The sequence below is a fragment of the Sceloporus occidentalis genome, unplaced genomic scaffold (assembly GCF_023333645.1).
Source record: "Sceloporus occidentalis isolate IW3139 unplaced genomic scaffold, rSceOcc1.0.p SCAF_1, whole genome shotgun sequence".
NCBI lineage: Eukaryota > Metazoa > Chordata > Lepidosauria > Squamata > Phrynosomatidae > Sceloporus > Sceloporus occidentalis.
This window is the reverse complement of record NW_028316981.1, coordinates 275,081,113-275,098,229: the sequence shown is the minus strand read 5'-3', so window position 1 is coordinate 275,098,229 and position 17,117 is coordinate 275,081,113. Positions and strand designations below refer to the sequence as shown.

The 17,117-nt window shown below is 40.0% G+C and overlaps 1 protein-coding gene across 2 annotated transcripts in view; it reads right to left on the bottom strand.

Moving 5' to 3' along the window:
- Positions 1-17,117, bottom strand: part of MCCC2 (methylcrotonyl-CoA carboxylase subunit 2) — a 52,458-nt gene that overhangs the window by 28,522 nt on the left and 6,819 nt on the right. For both annotated transcript variants that reach the window (XM_089494003.1, XM_089493995.1), the window contains exons 2-6: positions 15,817-15,883; positions 7,369-7,453; positions 6,418-6,519; positions 4,220-4,347; positions 2,759-2,871 (exon numbers count right to left, since the gene is read on the bottom strand). In XM_089494003.1, coding sequence (XP_089350129.1) covers positions 2,759-2,871; positions 4,220-4,347; positions 6,418-6,519; positions 7,369-7,453; positions 15,817-15,883 — 495 coding nt within the window. The remainder of the gene's footprint in view (positions 1-2,758; positions 2,872-4,219; positions 4,348-6,417; positions 6,520-7,368; positions 7,454-15,816; positions 15,884-17,117) is intronic.

Sequence of the window (17,117 nt, the reverse complement as noted above, 5' to 3'; positions counted from 1 at the left end):
TGAAAAGTGTTCAGAACTTACAGCCAGACTGGTGTCAGGTGAACATTTCAGAGACCATATAACACCAGTCCAGAATAAACTATTGTATTGAAGGCTGCAGATTCCCACTCCTGCTGTAACTTCTTTCAAGAATAATGGGGTGTTATTTCTTATGCTTCATACACAATAATATTTTAATTGAAGAGTTTCGCTGAAGCGTTGCTTTAATGAAACATGACATTTTATTTTTAAATAATTAAGTCTTCACAGAAGCATATTGTTTTTGCTATAAAACCTGTACTAAGAGAGAAAAATATTTTCTCAACTGAAGCAGTCAGAGCAGTAAACAGCAAGTGGAAAGAGGAACATTCTTGCCATACAAGTACTGAAAAAGTATGGAAAGAGCTTGAAAAAACAATGAAGAAAAATAATAGGATTATAACCTTCAACCCTGCTGTCTCAATGGGTTTTTATTAAAAGCAAATGTGCTCTGTGAAAGACAGAGTAAATTAGGCTTCATCATTAACTGAATAGGCCTCCATTATGTCCATTATGCCTACTAAAGATACAGTACAAAATGCCACAGGCAAATAGTCATGTCATTAAGACATTTTATGGCTCAGAATACTTCATTTGGAAAAAGCAAAAATAACTCCTCCCCCCATGTTTTAATGTCAACCATTGAGAAACATCTATTTGCTCACCAATTTATACAAATCCATCATGCCTTGTGGGAAAAATTATCCTTTCATTAGGTTCCCATATGGCCAATACAAATTTGGGGGTGGAGGTAGGAAAAAGCAGGGAACTCCAATTGCTATTTAACATATTTTTAAAAAGGGATGACTACAGATGTCTTGAAAGCTAGGAATCATTAAACTCTAGAAACATGCTTGCCATCATGTGGTTAGACATGTCTGTTCCTTTCCAGCCTACACTTCTACAAAGAGCAGTTTTACAATTTAAAAAAAAAATAAAACACACAAGACAGAAAACAAACTTTTTTTTAGATAAAAACCTACAAACAGTATTTTGATTTAGTGTTGTTTTTTTTAAGTTAAGGCAATCTGTTTGAATAACAGAGAAAGGGACAGAGCCAGTAACTAAATCCCGTCTCAGTTGCCAGAAACCTCGGAGCCTTGCTGGATTATTGTTTGTCTGTGCCCCTTTATCAAAGTAACAAAAAGTGTAATTTTCATCTGTAGGAGTCATACGTTTTTGACCACTGAGATTGCCCACCTATGTAGTTGGTTAAATCATGCTTAGATTACTGTAATAGCCTACTGGAAGGTTTGTCTTCTGGATTTGATCCAGAACACATTGTTTTAAACCTCCCTAAATATTCACTCTTCTCCGATAGATCCTTTCACAAGCTACCAGTATGGGCCAAAGCCCGTTCCAAACTTCTGGTTCTGGTATTTCAGGCTCCTCCAATACCTGGCAACTCAGCCAGCATGGTATGTAGCATCTAGGCATCTAAGATCTGCAGTCAAAAGATTATTGTCTGTTCCACCAATGCACACAGCTCTGTCAAGGCTGCAAGCCTTCACTATCTGTCTCTGCATCTGTGGAATGATCTTCAACTGGAGGAGGATCTCACCTGTTTTCATAAGGGGTTGAAGACCTTTCTCTTTGATTCACCAGATTAAATTGTTGAGTTATGCCTTAGGATGCTGAGATGGATAAGTGGCTGGTGGGGTGTTGGGGATTTCAGTTCATATATATTTATGGTGTTATGTTTTATTATCCTCCTCTTTGATTTTATACTTTGATGTTTCACCCTTTGGTGAAAGGGTGTTATAAATAGATGATGATCGTGATCATGATTGATATCATAGGCAAGTACCCTTTTTAATTCCAGTGCAAAATTTATGAGAATGCTCTGGTCATTTTGCTGAAGAAAAAAAATCACACCAACTCCTTTTTTCAGGTACCTTAGTGCACACTCTAAGCTAAGTAGTGATGGGGGGGTAGGAGAAGGCATGTACGTCAAGAGACACCAAATGACATCTTGTTGTCATGCTCCTTCCTAGCATAACGTCAACTAAGGTCAGCATGGTTTTCCCTCTACACTGCTATTTCCTTTATGGAGCCAGCACAATGTAGTAGCCTAGAAACCAGAGTACAAATTCCCCCTCAGTCATGGAAACCCATTGGGAAATGACTAAGCTGGAAATGACCTGAAGGCACACAATAACAAAAATTTATAAAAGGAAAAATACTTGCTTGATGATTTTGCAGTTCTAGCATTAGTGTATTCTCCTATATTGAACATTTGTGCTTGGAGGCATCCAATCAAATCTTTAACAATGCTACTAATTTCAACTAGTTTTCCTGGGGATTAAACACAGCTCCTTCTAACGTAGGGGGATGGATAATGTGAAGCCCTTCAGCTCAGCACAGGCAATTTTGAGGGATAGTAGGACCTGCAGTCCAGCAATATATGGCAGACACTGTAATCAAGATATAACTTTAAATCATCACACCCTAGTCAAGGACTGGAAGTGAAAAAGAAGCTCACCCACAAGCAGAGTGGAAGTTGTCATAAACAATCATTTTTAAGGGAAACATTCAGAGAAATCAAAAACAGGTATGCTTAAGTAGCTATTTTCTTTAGAAATCATTAGGAATCATAATTGTCTCACCTTAAAGAAGATTATTTGTGTGCATGTTTGTCTTACAATTAGTATTCAGTTCCAAGAGGCATGAGCACTCCACATATACTTGTCTGCAGTCTAAATTTCATTTTATTTCTGCTTTTATTCCTAAATAAAATTACCTGTGGAATTCTTCGTGAGGACATGACTGCTTGGTTATAGAAAATCCTTCCAAAATGATCACGGTCTGGAAACACTTCTGCCTGACGAGGCAAATTTGCACCTCCAGAGTCAACTAAATTAAAATAAAGAGTAAAGATTTATAAATAACATATTATCTCAACATAACGTCATTCCCTTTGAGGAAGACAATGAGGCAGCTCAGACTGGCAGAGTGGGGTATTGCTCTCTTCCCTTGCCCAAAGCACATAATCTGCTATGGTTGCTGCTGTAATACAATCAAGAGCCTTCAAAAGACAATTGACTGGATGAAGCATCATGCTCCTTTTATTCAGAGTGCTTCATCCAAGTCAGTTCCACCATTATTCTTATAAATGAAGGAAATACTGTAACAGATCCCAACTTGAGCAAGAGGAAACCTGGAGTTTCTACTGTAGTCATGCACTACTTTAGGTACACTCCCTTTCATCTGTCAACAAGATTTGTCAGCTATTTTTCTAGTAAATAATGAAATAACAAAACTTGCTAATACAAAGTTTGCTATATGATGCAATCATTTTCACTATTCTTTCCTGCACAATGTGTATTATATGCAAAAATCCATTTTCTGTATTTTAACATATTTAACCATTAAAAAAAAACCCACAAAGATAGACTGGATCAGTTTAGGTATTCTAAGGGCTTGACAGACCTCCCCAAAGAGGCAGTCTGGAGCCGCCCATTTTCCCTCCGGAGGGAGCCTGTAGCAAACAACCACACGAGCTCCCTCTGCTCCAAAAAGAACCTGCTAAAAAAAAGAACTCAGAGAGGATGTCATCTGTGACACGTCCACAACGCAAGTGCGGCACCTGGAGGTTCAGGGTTCCAGACCCTAATTTCAGCTCCAACAGCAAACCAATTTGCACAAACCATATATGCAACTCAAAACACTATCTGAAATCCTAAACCATTAGTTGAGACCTTGGTACTCTTCAAAAATTGTCAGACAAGCCAGGAGTAATGGAAGCTGTAGTCCAACACCTGGAGGACCACAGGTTTCCCACCAAGTTCTAAAATGTACAGAATATAATTTAGAATAACTAATCTGATTTTATTTTTCATCTGCAGTACCCTTCTTTAAAAATTCAATCCCCTCTTTGATGCAGCATCCTCTGAAGATGAAGTGACTGACATATATGAACTGATAAACAATTCAGACATCATTCCAAACTATAACTGGGTCTGCAAACCTCCTTCAAACCACGTTTCCTTTTGGAGTTAGCTAGCTGACTGTAAGCCACATTTTCTCAATTCAGACATCAAGCCAACCAGTTGGGCTTCCTTTAACCATCATTTGGTGAGATATCTGGATTAAGTCACTGAATAAAAAACAATGTAGCTTATTAATCAAGCTACTAGTAAAAACAGTGCCTGCTTCAAATCCTAGGTCATGAATGAACAATTACATTTGGAACAGGACTTACCTAAGTAAAGACAAGGGAGATAATTTTGCATTGCAATTTCTTGAGCACGCAGATGCTTCTTTACAGTGATTGGATAGTATGTTCCACCTTTGACAGTTGCATCATTGGCAATAATCAAACACTCTATTCTGAAATAAAAATAATTCACAATAACTCAACATTTCACAATTGACTAAAAGAATTACTAAAGTTAACTTTGAAATCAATGGAACTTTAATCCAATTCAGCATGTTTGGATTTGCAGCTCCAAGTAAATCTGACAAAACTTTCCATTAACTCAATCCTATAAAAGAGGTTGTTACACAAACATTTGTTATTATTAAACAGGTCTTGACAAAGCTACATTCAATATCTGTTGCACCATCCAAAGAAGAATATTGTGAAGGCTCTAATCTTCAATCCACTAATGTCAACAGCACATTAAAGACTTTGGGAGAAGAAGAAAGCCAGAAACTTGAAGAACAGTCTTTGCTACATTAGTTTAGTCCTCAAAAATGGAAATACGCTTTTCTGAGGGAGAAAATGACTATATGAAGCATGTGCTTTATATAAGTATTTGACTACAAAGATCATGAAAAGTTATGGATGATTCTAAAGTGCCACTACATCTGATAGCCATGATGAGAAATCTGTACTTAGGACAAGAGGCTACTGTTAGACCAGAATTTGGAAAAACATATTGATTCCCAATTGACAAAAGGGTCAGGAAAGGCTGCATTCTATCACTCTATTTGTTCAACCTGAATGCAGAAAATATAATAAAGTAAGCAGGATTAGACCCAAAAGGAGGAGGAGTGAAGATAGGAGGAAGGAACTTCAAGAATCTTAGACATGTGGACAACACCATATTACTAGTGGAAAACATTACAGATTTGGAACAATTACTAAGAAAGGTGAAAGATGAAAGTGCAAAGATAAGATCCTAAAGAACAAAGACATACCACTCAGCACCAAAGCCAGAACTGTCCAAACCATAGTATTCTCCATCACCATGTACAGATGTGAGAGCTGGTCAGTAAAAAAAAGCAGATAAGAAAAAGAAATAAATTTGAGATTTGGTGCTGGAGAAGGGTGCTGAGGATACTGGGGACAGCCAAAAAGATAAACAAATAAGTCGTAGAACAGATTAAACAAGAACTCTCCATGGAAGCCAAGTTGACGAAACTGAAGTTGTCATACTTTGGCCATATCATGAGAAGGCATGACTCACTCAAAAAGACAATAATGCTAGGAAAGGTAGAGGGCAGCAGAAGACCACATGCCAGATGGCTAGATTCAATTAGGGAGATCACAGGCATGAATCTACAGGATTTAAGCAGAGCAGTGAATGACAACAGGGCCTGGAGATGTCTCATCTACAGAGTCCACATGGGTCTGGGTCGACTCAAGGGCAGTTAACAACAAAAACAACAAATGAAGTTGAAAAGCATGTGGCAACTCCTAACAATTCTAGTCAACATAGCCAAAGGTTAGGGATGATGGGAGATGTAATCCAACATCTGGAAGCCAACACATCTATAATCTTTTGTGTATTTGGAGATGGTAAAAAGCATCTCTAGCCATTGAAACAATAGAAACAAACATGAGCCCAGCATCCTAAATGCTATCTGGCACTAATAACAATTTGCCTTAACCCCATCCTTTAGTCCAGTGGTTCCCAAACTGTGCCCTTTAAGAGATTTTGGACTTCAGCTCCCAGAAGCCTTGGCTGAAGTCTAAAATCTCAAAGAGCACAGTTTGGGGACCCACTGCTTTAGTCTATAATATTTGTCATTTATTACAATTTTGATTCTCTGTTAAGCAAGAGGCATCACAGCATTATTATACTACACCACTCTTACTTTAATAGCAGCAGAATTCTTTGCTCAGCAATTCCTGGGTACCATAGAATGTATACTGATTAAACCATTATTTCACTATCCAACAAGAAAGAATGAGGCAAAAGATGCTTTCACTAATACTACTGAATGACTTCTTTGAATTGCCTGACCCTGAAATGACCCTGAAATGGAAATGATACTCAGTTGATAAAGCAAGACAAACTATAACATTTGATCACAGAGATGAACAAGCAGACAGAGCAGGGACACCAAGCTAAGAAATCTATTAATTCTAGTCTCTTGGGATTGTTTTCCAATATTCAGAAAAAGCATCAGAACCGAAAGCAATACTACAGACAGTACAGCAGCAGTTCTCACCCTGATACCCTCCCAATGCCTGTAATGATGCCTCCTGCTGGTACCTCTTCTTGACCATACAGCTGGTAACCAGCAAACTGGGAAAATTCCAGAAATGGAGACCTGAGGAGAAGAAAAAAAGATAAGATGTCAGGGAAGTTAGTCACGTGAAGCAATCTGATGCTGATCAATGAATCATAGAGTTGGAAGAGACCGCAAGGGCCATGCAGTCCAACCCCCTGCCATGCAGGAAATCTAAATCAAAGCATCCCTGACAGATGTCCATCCAGCCTCTGTTTAAAGACCTCTAAGGAAGGAGACTCCACTACACTCAGAGGAAGAGTGTTCCTCTGTTGAAAAGCTTTTTCTGCCAGGAAGTTCCTCCTAATGTTGAGGTGGAATCTCTTTTTCTGGAGTTTGCATCTATTGTTCTGGGTCCTAGTCTCTGGAGCAGCAGAAAACAAGCTTGCTCCCTCCTCAATATGACATCCTTTCAAGTATTTAAACAGGGCTATCATATCACCTCTTAACCTTCTCTTCTCCAAGCTAAACATCACCAGCTCCCTAAGTCGTTCCTCATACAGCATGGTTTCCAGACCCTTTACCATTTTAGTCGCCCTCCTTTGGACATGCTCCAGTTTTTCAACAGCCTTTTTAAATTGTGGTGCTGAGGACTGGACACAGTATTCCAGGTGGGGCCTGACCAGAGCAGAATAGATCTATTACAGATGGAGAACTTTAAGGTTTGATAGTTTTGTAAACCTGCATTTTAATGAAGGGGAGATTATCACATCTTTCAACTCTAACTAGGGCACAATCAAGGTTGCTAAAAGTAACAACAATAATACATGGTCATTTTAAACCAGATTCCTCTTTGGAAATCATAGCCACTTTATATAATCTGAAATTATATAGCATCCCATGTGTTATATGTTAAAATATTAACAATGAAAGAGCAAGTACAGTACCCACCCAGGATCTATAAGTCTGTCAATTCTTTCTCTAGGTAACAATTTTCCTCTTGATGTGTGAAGATTTCGGGATTTCTCTCCACCACCTGTCACATAATATTTTGGATTACTACAGGTATAATATTTTATTATTCTTACTTGTGCAAGCAATTGACCAAAACACATCCATCCCTTAGCAATAACAGTAACAACACAGATAGGATAACCTATTTTTTTTTCATCTTTTGTTCGTTCTATCATCACCATCATCCCTTCTGATATCAATTGTCAACAATTTCCCATGTCAACAAAACCACACCACTCATGTACAAGAAAGAAATATCAACAAAGCAAACTTGTGTAACCTTGTGATTTGGAGAGCAGAAAATAATCTTAAAGAAAGAAATCATCCCTGTTTATCTAATGGTACAGAACAACAGTACAGAACAGTGATGGGAGGGGAATGGAATCCACATCTAGAAAAGGAAGGATCAAGAATACAAAAATATGGAAGGGTAGAAAGAGCCAGTATATTGTGTGAATAAGTCACTTTCTGGTCTGCACTAAAAAACTGTATGTATTACTGGAGACAAATGGAACACCGATCATGTGAAATCATTCTTCTGTAGCAGTTGTATCGCAGTGACCAAGACTAACTTCCAGAAGCTGGAAATTTTCTGTTTGAGGCAGGTCTTGGAAACCACTTAGACTGTGGATTCCAAGTCTAAATTGGTATGCATTAATTCAAAATAAAAGTAGATGCAATGGTAAACATTTGTTGTTGTTGCTAATTGCCTTCATGTCCACCTTAACTCATGACAACCCTACGTATAAGATGTCTCCAAGACCCACTGTACTTCACTGCTCTGCTCATGTCCTCCAAGCCCAAGGCCATGTCCTCTCTAATCAAGTCTAACCAGCTGGGGGACGTGTGCTCTGATAGGAGGGCACTTACATCTGGTGTCCCTCAGGGAGCCATTCTGTCCCCCATGCTATTCAACATTTACATGAAACCGCTGGGTGAGATCATCCAGAGACACGGGGCGCGGTGTTATCAGTACGCTGATGACACCCAGATAGTCTTCTCTGTGCCTCCGGCTGCTGCAGTGACCAGGGATGGCATCTCTCCTCTGGATGCCTGTCTGGAGTCGGTAATGGGCTGGATGAGGGAAAACAGACTCAGTTTGAATCCAGAGAAAACGGAAGTGCTTGTGATAGGTTCTCCTGGCCTGGGAATGGTTGTCTGTCCACCTGTCCGTTCAGGTGCTCGCAGTCTGGGGGTGCTTCTGGACTCGTCGCTCCATCTTACATCCCAGGTGGATGCGACGGTCAGGAGCACTTGTTATCAGCTTAGGCTGATACGCCAGCTGCGACCCTACCTGGGCCGGGGGGACCTTGAAACGGTAGTACATGCTCTGGTAACCTCTCGTTTGGATTTCTGTAACGCGCTCTACATGGGGCAACCCTTGTACCATACTCGGAAGCTTCAGTTGGTTCAAAACATGGCAGCGAGACTGGTCACTGGCTCTTCCAGGACCAGTCACATAACACCAATTCTGAAAGATCTCCATTGGCTGCCTATTCGCTTCCGGGCACAATACAAGGTGTTGGTTATTACCTATAAAGCCCTATATGGCTTGGGCCCAGGGTACTTGGAGGACCGCCTCTCCCCATACATTCCGCCCCGCACACTCAGATCTGCTGGGAAGCAATTGTTACGTGTCCCAGAGGCAAGATATTCTACCACCACTCGGAGGGCCTTTTCTATCTCGGGCCCCATCCTCTGGAACTTGCTTCCGAACGAGCTCCACTCTGCCACCTCCCTGGAACACTTCAAAAAGGGGCTTAAAACTTTTTTGTTCCAGCAGGCTTACCCCTAACATTCCATGTTGCCCCCTTCTTTCTCCTCATTGTTCTTGTAATCTTGTGCTAGTTGGAAAAAAAATTTTAACTGGATTTTAACTGTTGTAAGATATTGTGAGATTTTATATTTTTTGTATTTTAATTTTTTGTATATTGATTGTATCACGTTTTTGGTTGTTGTGACCCACCTTGATCCCAGGAAAGGCGGGCTAAAAATAAAGCTTTTATTATTATTATTATTATCTCAAGAGCCCTGGTGGCGCAGTGGTTAAATGCTTGTACTCCAGCTTCTCACTCATAAACCACAAGGTTGTGAGTTCAATACCAACCAGGGACTCAGGGTAGACTCCGCCTGGCAACCTTCTGAGATCACTAAAATGAGTACCCAGCTTGTTGGGGGCAATTAACTTACACATTGTAAACCGCTTAGGGGATGCTTATGTGCACTGATAAGCGGTATAGAAATGTACTTGTTATTGCTATGTAGTCTTCCTCTCTTTCTACTGTCTTTCCTAGCATCATTGCCTTTTCTAATAAATCATGCTTTCTCATGATGTGGCCAAAGTATGACGAGCTCAATTTAGACATCTTGGCTTCCAGGGATGGTTCAGGTTTGATCTGTTCTAAAACCCATTTGCTTGTTTTCCTGGCCATCCTCAGCACTCTTTTCCAGCACATCTCAAATGAATTGATTTTCTTTCTATCAGCTTTTAACTATCCAACTCTCACATCTGTGCATAATAATAGGGAATACAATGACTTTGATTATCCTCACTTTAGTGTTCAGAGTTACGTCTTTACACTTTATGATATTTGTCTAGTTCTTTCATAGCTGCCCTTCCTAATCCTAGACTTCTTCTGATTTCTTGACTGCAGTTTCCATTCTGATCAATATTTGAACCAAGGTATGGGAACTCTTTGACTATTTCAATGTTCTTGTTGCCTGTTGTAGATCTTCAATGGTCATTCTTTTTTTTGTTATTGTTTTTATGTTCAGCATTAATCCAACCTTGACACTTTTCTCCATAACCTTCTTCAGTAATAAATAATAAACAAATAAAACTTTTATTTTTATCCCGCTTTTCCGTGCCGAGACAATCAAAGCGGTTCACAACACTTTAAAATATCCACATTCAATATTATATCTCAGAACCAGCCCTTAAAACAGAATTAAACATAATACAATTAAAATTTAAATATCTATTAATATAATTGTTTCAGGTTTCTGTTTGTTTCTGCTAGTAGTACTGTGTCATCTCCGTAGCTTAAGTCGTTAATGTTCCTGCCTCCAATCTTTGCTCCTCCTGCCTCTGAGTCTAAGACTGCTTTGTGTACAATACTTTCGGCTTACAAGTTGAATAGAAAGAGTGATAGGAAAAGGGTCAGGCAAGGCAGAATACTGACTGGGAACTATTCTGTTTCTCCATGTTCTGTTCTGATGGCTGTCTCTTGTCCTGAATACACGGTACATATCATGACAATTAGATATTGTGGTACTCCCATTCCTCTAAGCACAAGTCATAGCTTTTCATGATCTGTGCAGTCAAAAGCTTTGATGTAATCAATAAAGCACATGCAGATTTTCTTCTGTAATTCCCTGGTGCATTCCATTATCCAATGTATGTTTGCAATGTGATCCCTAGTGCTTCTGAATATAGGTTGCACTTCAGGGATTTCTTGTGCCAAATATGGTAGAATTTGCTGCAGAATTTTGAGCTGACTTTGATTGCATGGGAAATCAGTGCAATGGTTCTGTAATTACTGCAATTTTTTGTGTATCCTTTTTTATGGATGGTAATATATATTGATCACTTTCAGTTTGTGGACCACTGCTTTGTTTTTCATATTTTTTGGCAGATTTTAGTTAGAACTAAGCTTGAATCCATCCCTGTGGATTTTATTGGGATGTCATTTGTTCCTGGTGATTTGTTCAATTGCTTTGTGTACAGCTTTCACTTTACTTTCCAAAATTTGGGGTTCATCTTCATAAATTTCTTCTTCCAAGGTGTCATTCAACCTTCCACATTTTTATACAGTCAGTCCTCCATATCCACAAACTCTTTGTCCATGGATTCAACCATCCACAGTTTGAAAATATTTTTAAAATCTTTAGATTTTTGGTCTCACAAAACTATCAGCCACTTCTCCTACTTTGGGCTGTGCACACCATCCTGGGGTCGCATGCTCTGACTACACATCCATGGTGGCGTGACACCGCATGCCACTCCACATGGCACACATCGTCAAGGCGCTCCACTGGTGCTGAATTCACACAACACAGTGCCAAAGGAGTGCCTTAAAGCTATGGCCTTTCCAGGGTGCAAAAAGGAGCCGCTTTTTGCAGCTCCTTTTCATGCCATGGAAAGGCCAGATTGCGGCTGCAGTGTGTCGTTGCCACAGCCCTGTTCCTACACAGCCACTTTGCTTCTTGAAGCGAGACCAAACTCCATACTGTCTTTGATTCTGCTCTGCATCCTACTTTGGCATTCCAGTCACCTATGATTACTAAGCAGTCTTATTATGGCATGTTGTCAATTTCTTCCTGAAATCTGTCATAGAAATTCTCAATTTCTTCTTCCACTGCCTCTGTAGTAGGTGTGCATTCTTGGATTATGGTGGTGTTTATTAGCTTTCCCTTAAGCCTTATTGACATGATTCGGTCTGATTATGTTATATTCTTTGACAGATTTTGCTATTCCATTCCTCCTTTATTCATTTTCTGAGTAGAACACTGTGTAGTTATCTGACTCAAAATGTCCCATTCCTGTCCATTTTAGCTCACTCACTCCTAGTATTGCTATATTTATATGTTCCATTTCCATTTTTACTATGTCTAGCCTCCCTTGGTTCATGTCTTTCACATTCCATGTACCTATAATATGTATGGCACAGCTCCAGACCTTCTTTTCATTTTTAAACGTATGTGCTGTGTGGCTTCCCATTTTATTTTCTTCTGTTGTGCACTTGTCCACAATCTTATTTGTGCTTGCCTTCTGTTCTGCCATTTTAGTTCTCTGTTTGTGTCCTTTTCCTGTCTCTTGTTCCTGCCCTGTCTCTTGTTCTGTTTTAGATTGTCACATCCTGGAATTTTCTTGATGAAAAATTATCACAAGGAGGTTCCCCTTGACATCTCTTTGTAACTAACACACGTTAGCTAGGGTGTCACTGCTGTAGTCTCTAAAAGATACTCCAGCAGGGTCAGCCACCACTACTGCTGTTTCCCAGTAGCTTTCTTCCATCCCCCTTTGGATCCGCTCCAGATCCACTTTTACCTTTTTTCTTCCCAATCCTCATGTCTCCTTCATTGCTGCCCTCTTCCTCCCTTCCTTTCCAAATTTCTCTCCCTCTGGTCTATCCTCTTGGTTGCCTGCTTCTCTCGTGTCTTATATCCTGTTGGTGGCAGAGGTGGGGACAGGATGCCACCCATGGTGTACTCTGCAACAGCAATGTGTGTGGGGCAGAGATGGTCCAGCACCCTCCTCCAAATGCCTTCTGGGCCTGGTGGTGGACTTCTGGTGCGGTTGGGGGCAGAGATGATCCAGCACCTCCCCCTACAGCATTCTTCTCCTGGGCCTAATGGGCCTGGTAGACCTCTGGAGTGGCAGCAAGGGAGAGGGGAGATGGTCTGGCGCCCTCCCAATGCTCTTCTCTTGGGCCCTGTGAGCTTGGTGAACTTCTGGCATGGTGACAGGGACAACTTAATCAAAACCCTTTCCTTCAACCACAGCCAGGACAGAAAATTGAAAGAAGGACAAAGCAAATCATTCACAGTGTTGCCAACAAGCCTCGGAGATAATTCCCGAAAATGTTTGTCCAAAACCCGCTGAATCCCCCCAGATCACACGGAATATTCAGCCACAATTCCCGGAAAATTCCCATAATGTTAAAATGGCGGATGTTTTGCAAATAAATGTAAACATAATTGAATAAAAATAATTGTAACTTATTTCAACCCTCAAAATCACCATTGAACCAAACACAGAATCTTTCAGTCCTTTTAAGATGTTTATTTTGACATGAAGGGGGTTCAGGAAGCTTTGTGCCAAATAGAAACGTGTTCGGCTGCAACCGCACTGCAGAAATAAATCCAGTTTGACACCCTTTTAATTGCCATGGCTCAGTGCTAGAGAATCCTGGGAATTCTAGTTTTCAGAGACATTTAACCTTCTCTCTCAGCAAACTCTGGTGTGACAGCAAACTACAATTCCCAGGATTTCATAGCACTGGGCCATGGCAGTAAAAACAGTACGAAACTGGATTGTCTCTGGAGTCTGGAGTGAAGATGCAGCTTGAGTTGGGTCCAAGACACACTGCAGAAGTAATCTAGTTTGAGACGGCTTTAACTGCCCTGGCTCAGTGCTAGGGAACCCTGGGAATTGTAGTTTTGTGAGACATTTAACCCTCTCTCTCAGCAAACTCTGCTGTGACAACAAATTACAGTTCCCAGGATTTAATAGCACTGGGCCATGGCAGTTAAAACGTGAGTAAAGATGCATCTTGAGTTGGGTCCAAGACACACTGCAGAAGTAATCTAGTTTGAGACTGCTTTAACTGCCCTGGCTCAGTGCTAGGGAACCCTGGGAATTGTAGTTTTGTGAGAAAGAACTCTGGTGCCACAATGAACTACAATTCCCAGGATTCCCTAGCACTGAGCCAGGAGAGTTAAAGCAGTCACAAACTGGATTATTTCTGCAGTGATTTGGACCTTCGTTATTAAAAATGCTCAAGGTCCAATCCATACTGCAGAAATAATCCAGTTTGAGACCGCTTTAACTGCCCTGGCTCAGTGCTAGGGAACCCTGGGAATTGCAGTTTTGTGAGAAAGAGCTCTGGTGCCACAATGAACTACAATTCCCATGCATCTGAGGAAATATGCTTAAGTCTAAGAAAGCTCATGCTGCCAACTTTTTTTCAGTGAAACTCAAAGGTGCTACAAGATCTCTCTATCATCATCACCATTATTATTATTAAATCCAAATGCAGCTGAAGAAGTGGACTTAAACTGGCAACACTGATATCCTGTGTAGACTCATTCTCTGGGGCTGTGATCTGGAAGCGTGGAGGTAATTCCCTTGTCAAACCAGGGAATCCTGGGAATTGTAGTTTGTTGTGACATGTTGAGACTCTGCTTTTACCAACAGCCAGGGCTCCATGCATGAAATTCTGGGCTTGGTGGTTTGTTGTGCCCAGAATCCCAGAATTGCAGGGAGCCTTGCAGTTAGAAGCAGTGCCAAACTGGATTATTTCTGCAGTATGGATGGCAATGGCCACAAAACAAAATTCTTGGAAGACAGGGCAGGGATGCCAACTTACCAGGTGCTCTGCCCATGTTCAGAGGCATATTTAATCACTAACACACACACACACTCTCAGGGACATCACATTCACATCACACAATCCAAATGGTCCTGACAGTACAACAACGACCCTGAGAGGTAGGCTTGGGGCACTCTGCCCAAGCTCAGGAATTCAGAAATCCAAATGTCACTCTCAGGCACACACAGAAGTCCACAACATCAAGCCATGATACCATGATCAAGTATTGCCTTTGTGTGCCTTAAAACTTATGTCTTACTTGGAAATGCAAGGCAATTGGGAAGCCAGCCAAGATCCCTCACTCCCTGCCTCTTTCCAGCACTGCAGCTACTTAGCTTTGCCCCTGGAGCCTGAGAATGCCTGAGAGGGGGGGGGGGGCAATCACTGTCCTCTCTCTGATTGGCTGAACTATTCCTCCAAACAGTTGGGGTTGGTTGGGCTTGCTCTGTCCTGGCTCTCGGAGGGAGTCAATAGAGAGAGAGAGAGAGAGAGAGAGAGAAAGAGAGAGTTTTTTCTCCAGCCCTCTTGGCTGAAAACTGTTACACTCCGGAGGGTTGGTTGCTCTGCAGCAGTCTGCCAAAGGCACGGAAAAGGCACTGAAAAAGAGCCAGGCGCGAAAATCACACGAAAAGCTCTGAAAAGTCCCCGTTTTCGTGGGAAAGTCGCGAAATTGGCAACACTGATCATTCATCCTTCCCTAACTTTCTTATCTGCCTGCATTAAACTCCATGGACTTACCTGCAGGATGTTTCCAGCTATTTATTTATTTATTTATTTATTTGATTTGTATGCCACCTTTCTCCCAGAAGGGACCCAAGGTGGCTCACGGATAAAAACATTTTTTTTTAAACTACAATAAAATTTAAAACAGTTAAAATCTTCTAAAATAGTATAAAATAACAAACATATACAAAAGTTAACAGGCATGACACACATACATCATAAAAACATACATAATCCATAAAAACTACCCTGGCATGATTATACAGTCACCATTCTACAGTGATATCTCTTCCATTACCTCCTATGATTTTTAGTTGTTTGTTGTATCCAACACAAGTTCAGCTAATGTTATAATTCTTCTAGGTGTGTGTAAGGTCTCTGGACAAACGACAGAACACTTCTTCCATTTACACTGTGTTAAGTGAACAATGATGTTAAACTTATGTAAATTAGTACTATTAGTTCTACTGCTAAGTCTGTTTCACTTGTAAACTCATTTTGCACAATACACAAAATCAAGAAAAATTACAAAATGCTCTAATAAGAGAAATTGCAAGGCAACACATACCTAACCTGATTTTTTCAGATTTCTGTTGGAGTTCTGTTACTAATGCTTTCATTCTTTCATAATTTTCCTGGATGGAATATAAAAACAAATAGCATATTGTTTAAAAAGGCTAATGACATTAAAATAATTAAATTGGAGATAAAGTCTTTCTCCCCTTTTCATTATCTATTATTGAACAATGACATTAAAAAAGCAACAACACTTTTGTAAAACACATTACTCAAAATGTACTGGCTTATTCAATACATTTAAATTGATCCACTATTTTAATTGTATTTTCTTTCTACTGATTTCCCTTGTGGCCACAACCTCATGCAGTTTTTCCTGGAAGTAAGCCCCACTAAATGCAGAGGGATGCTAAATTAACATTATTTCTGTTTCAGACATTTTCACAGTACACATGTAAACACTTTCAGTTTTAAAAAGTTGGTTCCTTTTTGTTAAAATAACAAGATGTTCTTCTACAGATGCCCACTCCATTAGAAATATGGGGTGCGATCAAATAGCAAGCTTTCTCAGTAGTGTCTCCATCTATGGTATTTCCTATTTCTCAGAAACAGTTTTCCAGAACACTTCCCAGTACTTTTCTTACCCAGAACACTTGCTCCAAAATTGTTACAATTTTGGTGGCAGGCAGATATCTGGTAGCAGGTAGATATCTTCACTGGCTCAAACAATGTTTTGTTATATTTTATTGGGTTGTTGTTGTTTTGTAACCTGCCCTGGATGCTTGGCTGAAGAGCAGTACAGTTTTTACAAAATTAATTTAAGGGACTATGCAGTAAAGTTCCCAACTGACTTGACTCTCTGTTGTCACAACAGAACAACACAATGTTGACAAGTTCCTTTTGAAATGCAAGGAATTTAGTGGAAAGTTTGTTTGTATGCTCTTCCATGTAATGAAAGAAACTATTGACATCAAAGTCTACATCTACAATGTCATTTAAGTAGTTGACAAAATCTATTTTGATGACAGAAAGCTTTGGGAATTCTGCGTTTTTTTAAAAAAATGAATTTAGGTTAGCTCGACCTTCACAATTACCAGGAATGAGCCATTGTTGATTTAACACAACATCCTGAATCACCAATTTAATCACACAGGGTAGGGCAGTTTCTGAAAGAAAGAGATGGAGTCATGCGTGTACAAGAAAGATCCTGAGTCAAAGATCTCTTTCAATAATTAATATTCATCAAGCCCTAACTTTTAAAAAAATTACTAAATCATCATATTTATATTACATTTTATGTTCCATTACGAGACTAATGTTAAAATAGTCATACACAAAGATAAATCAGAAGGG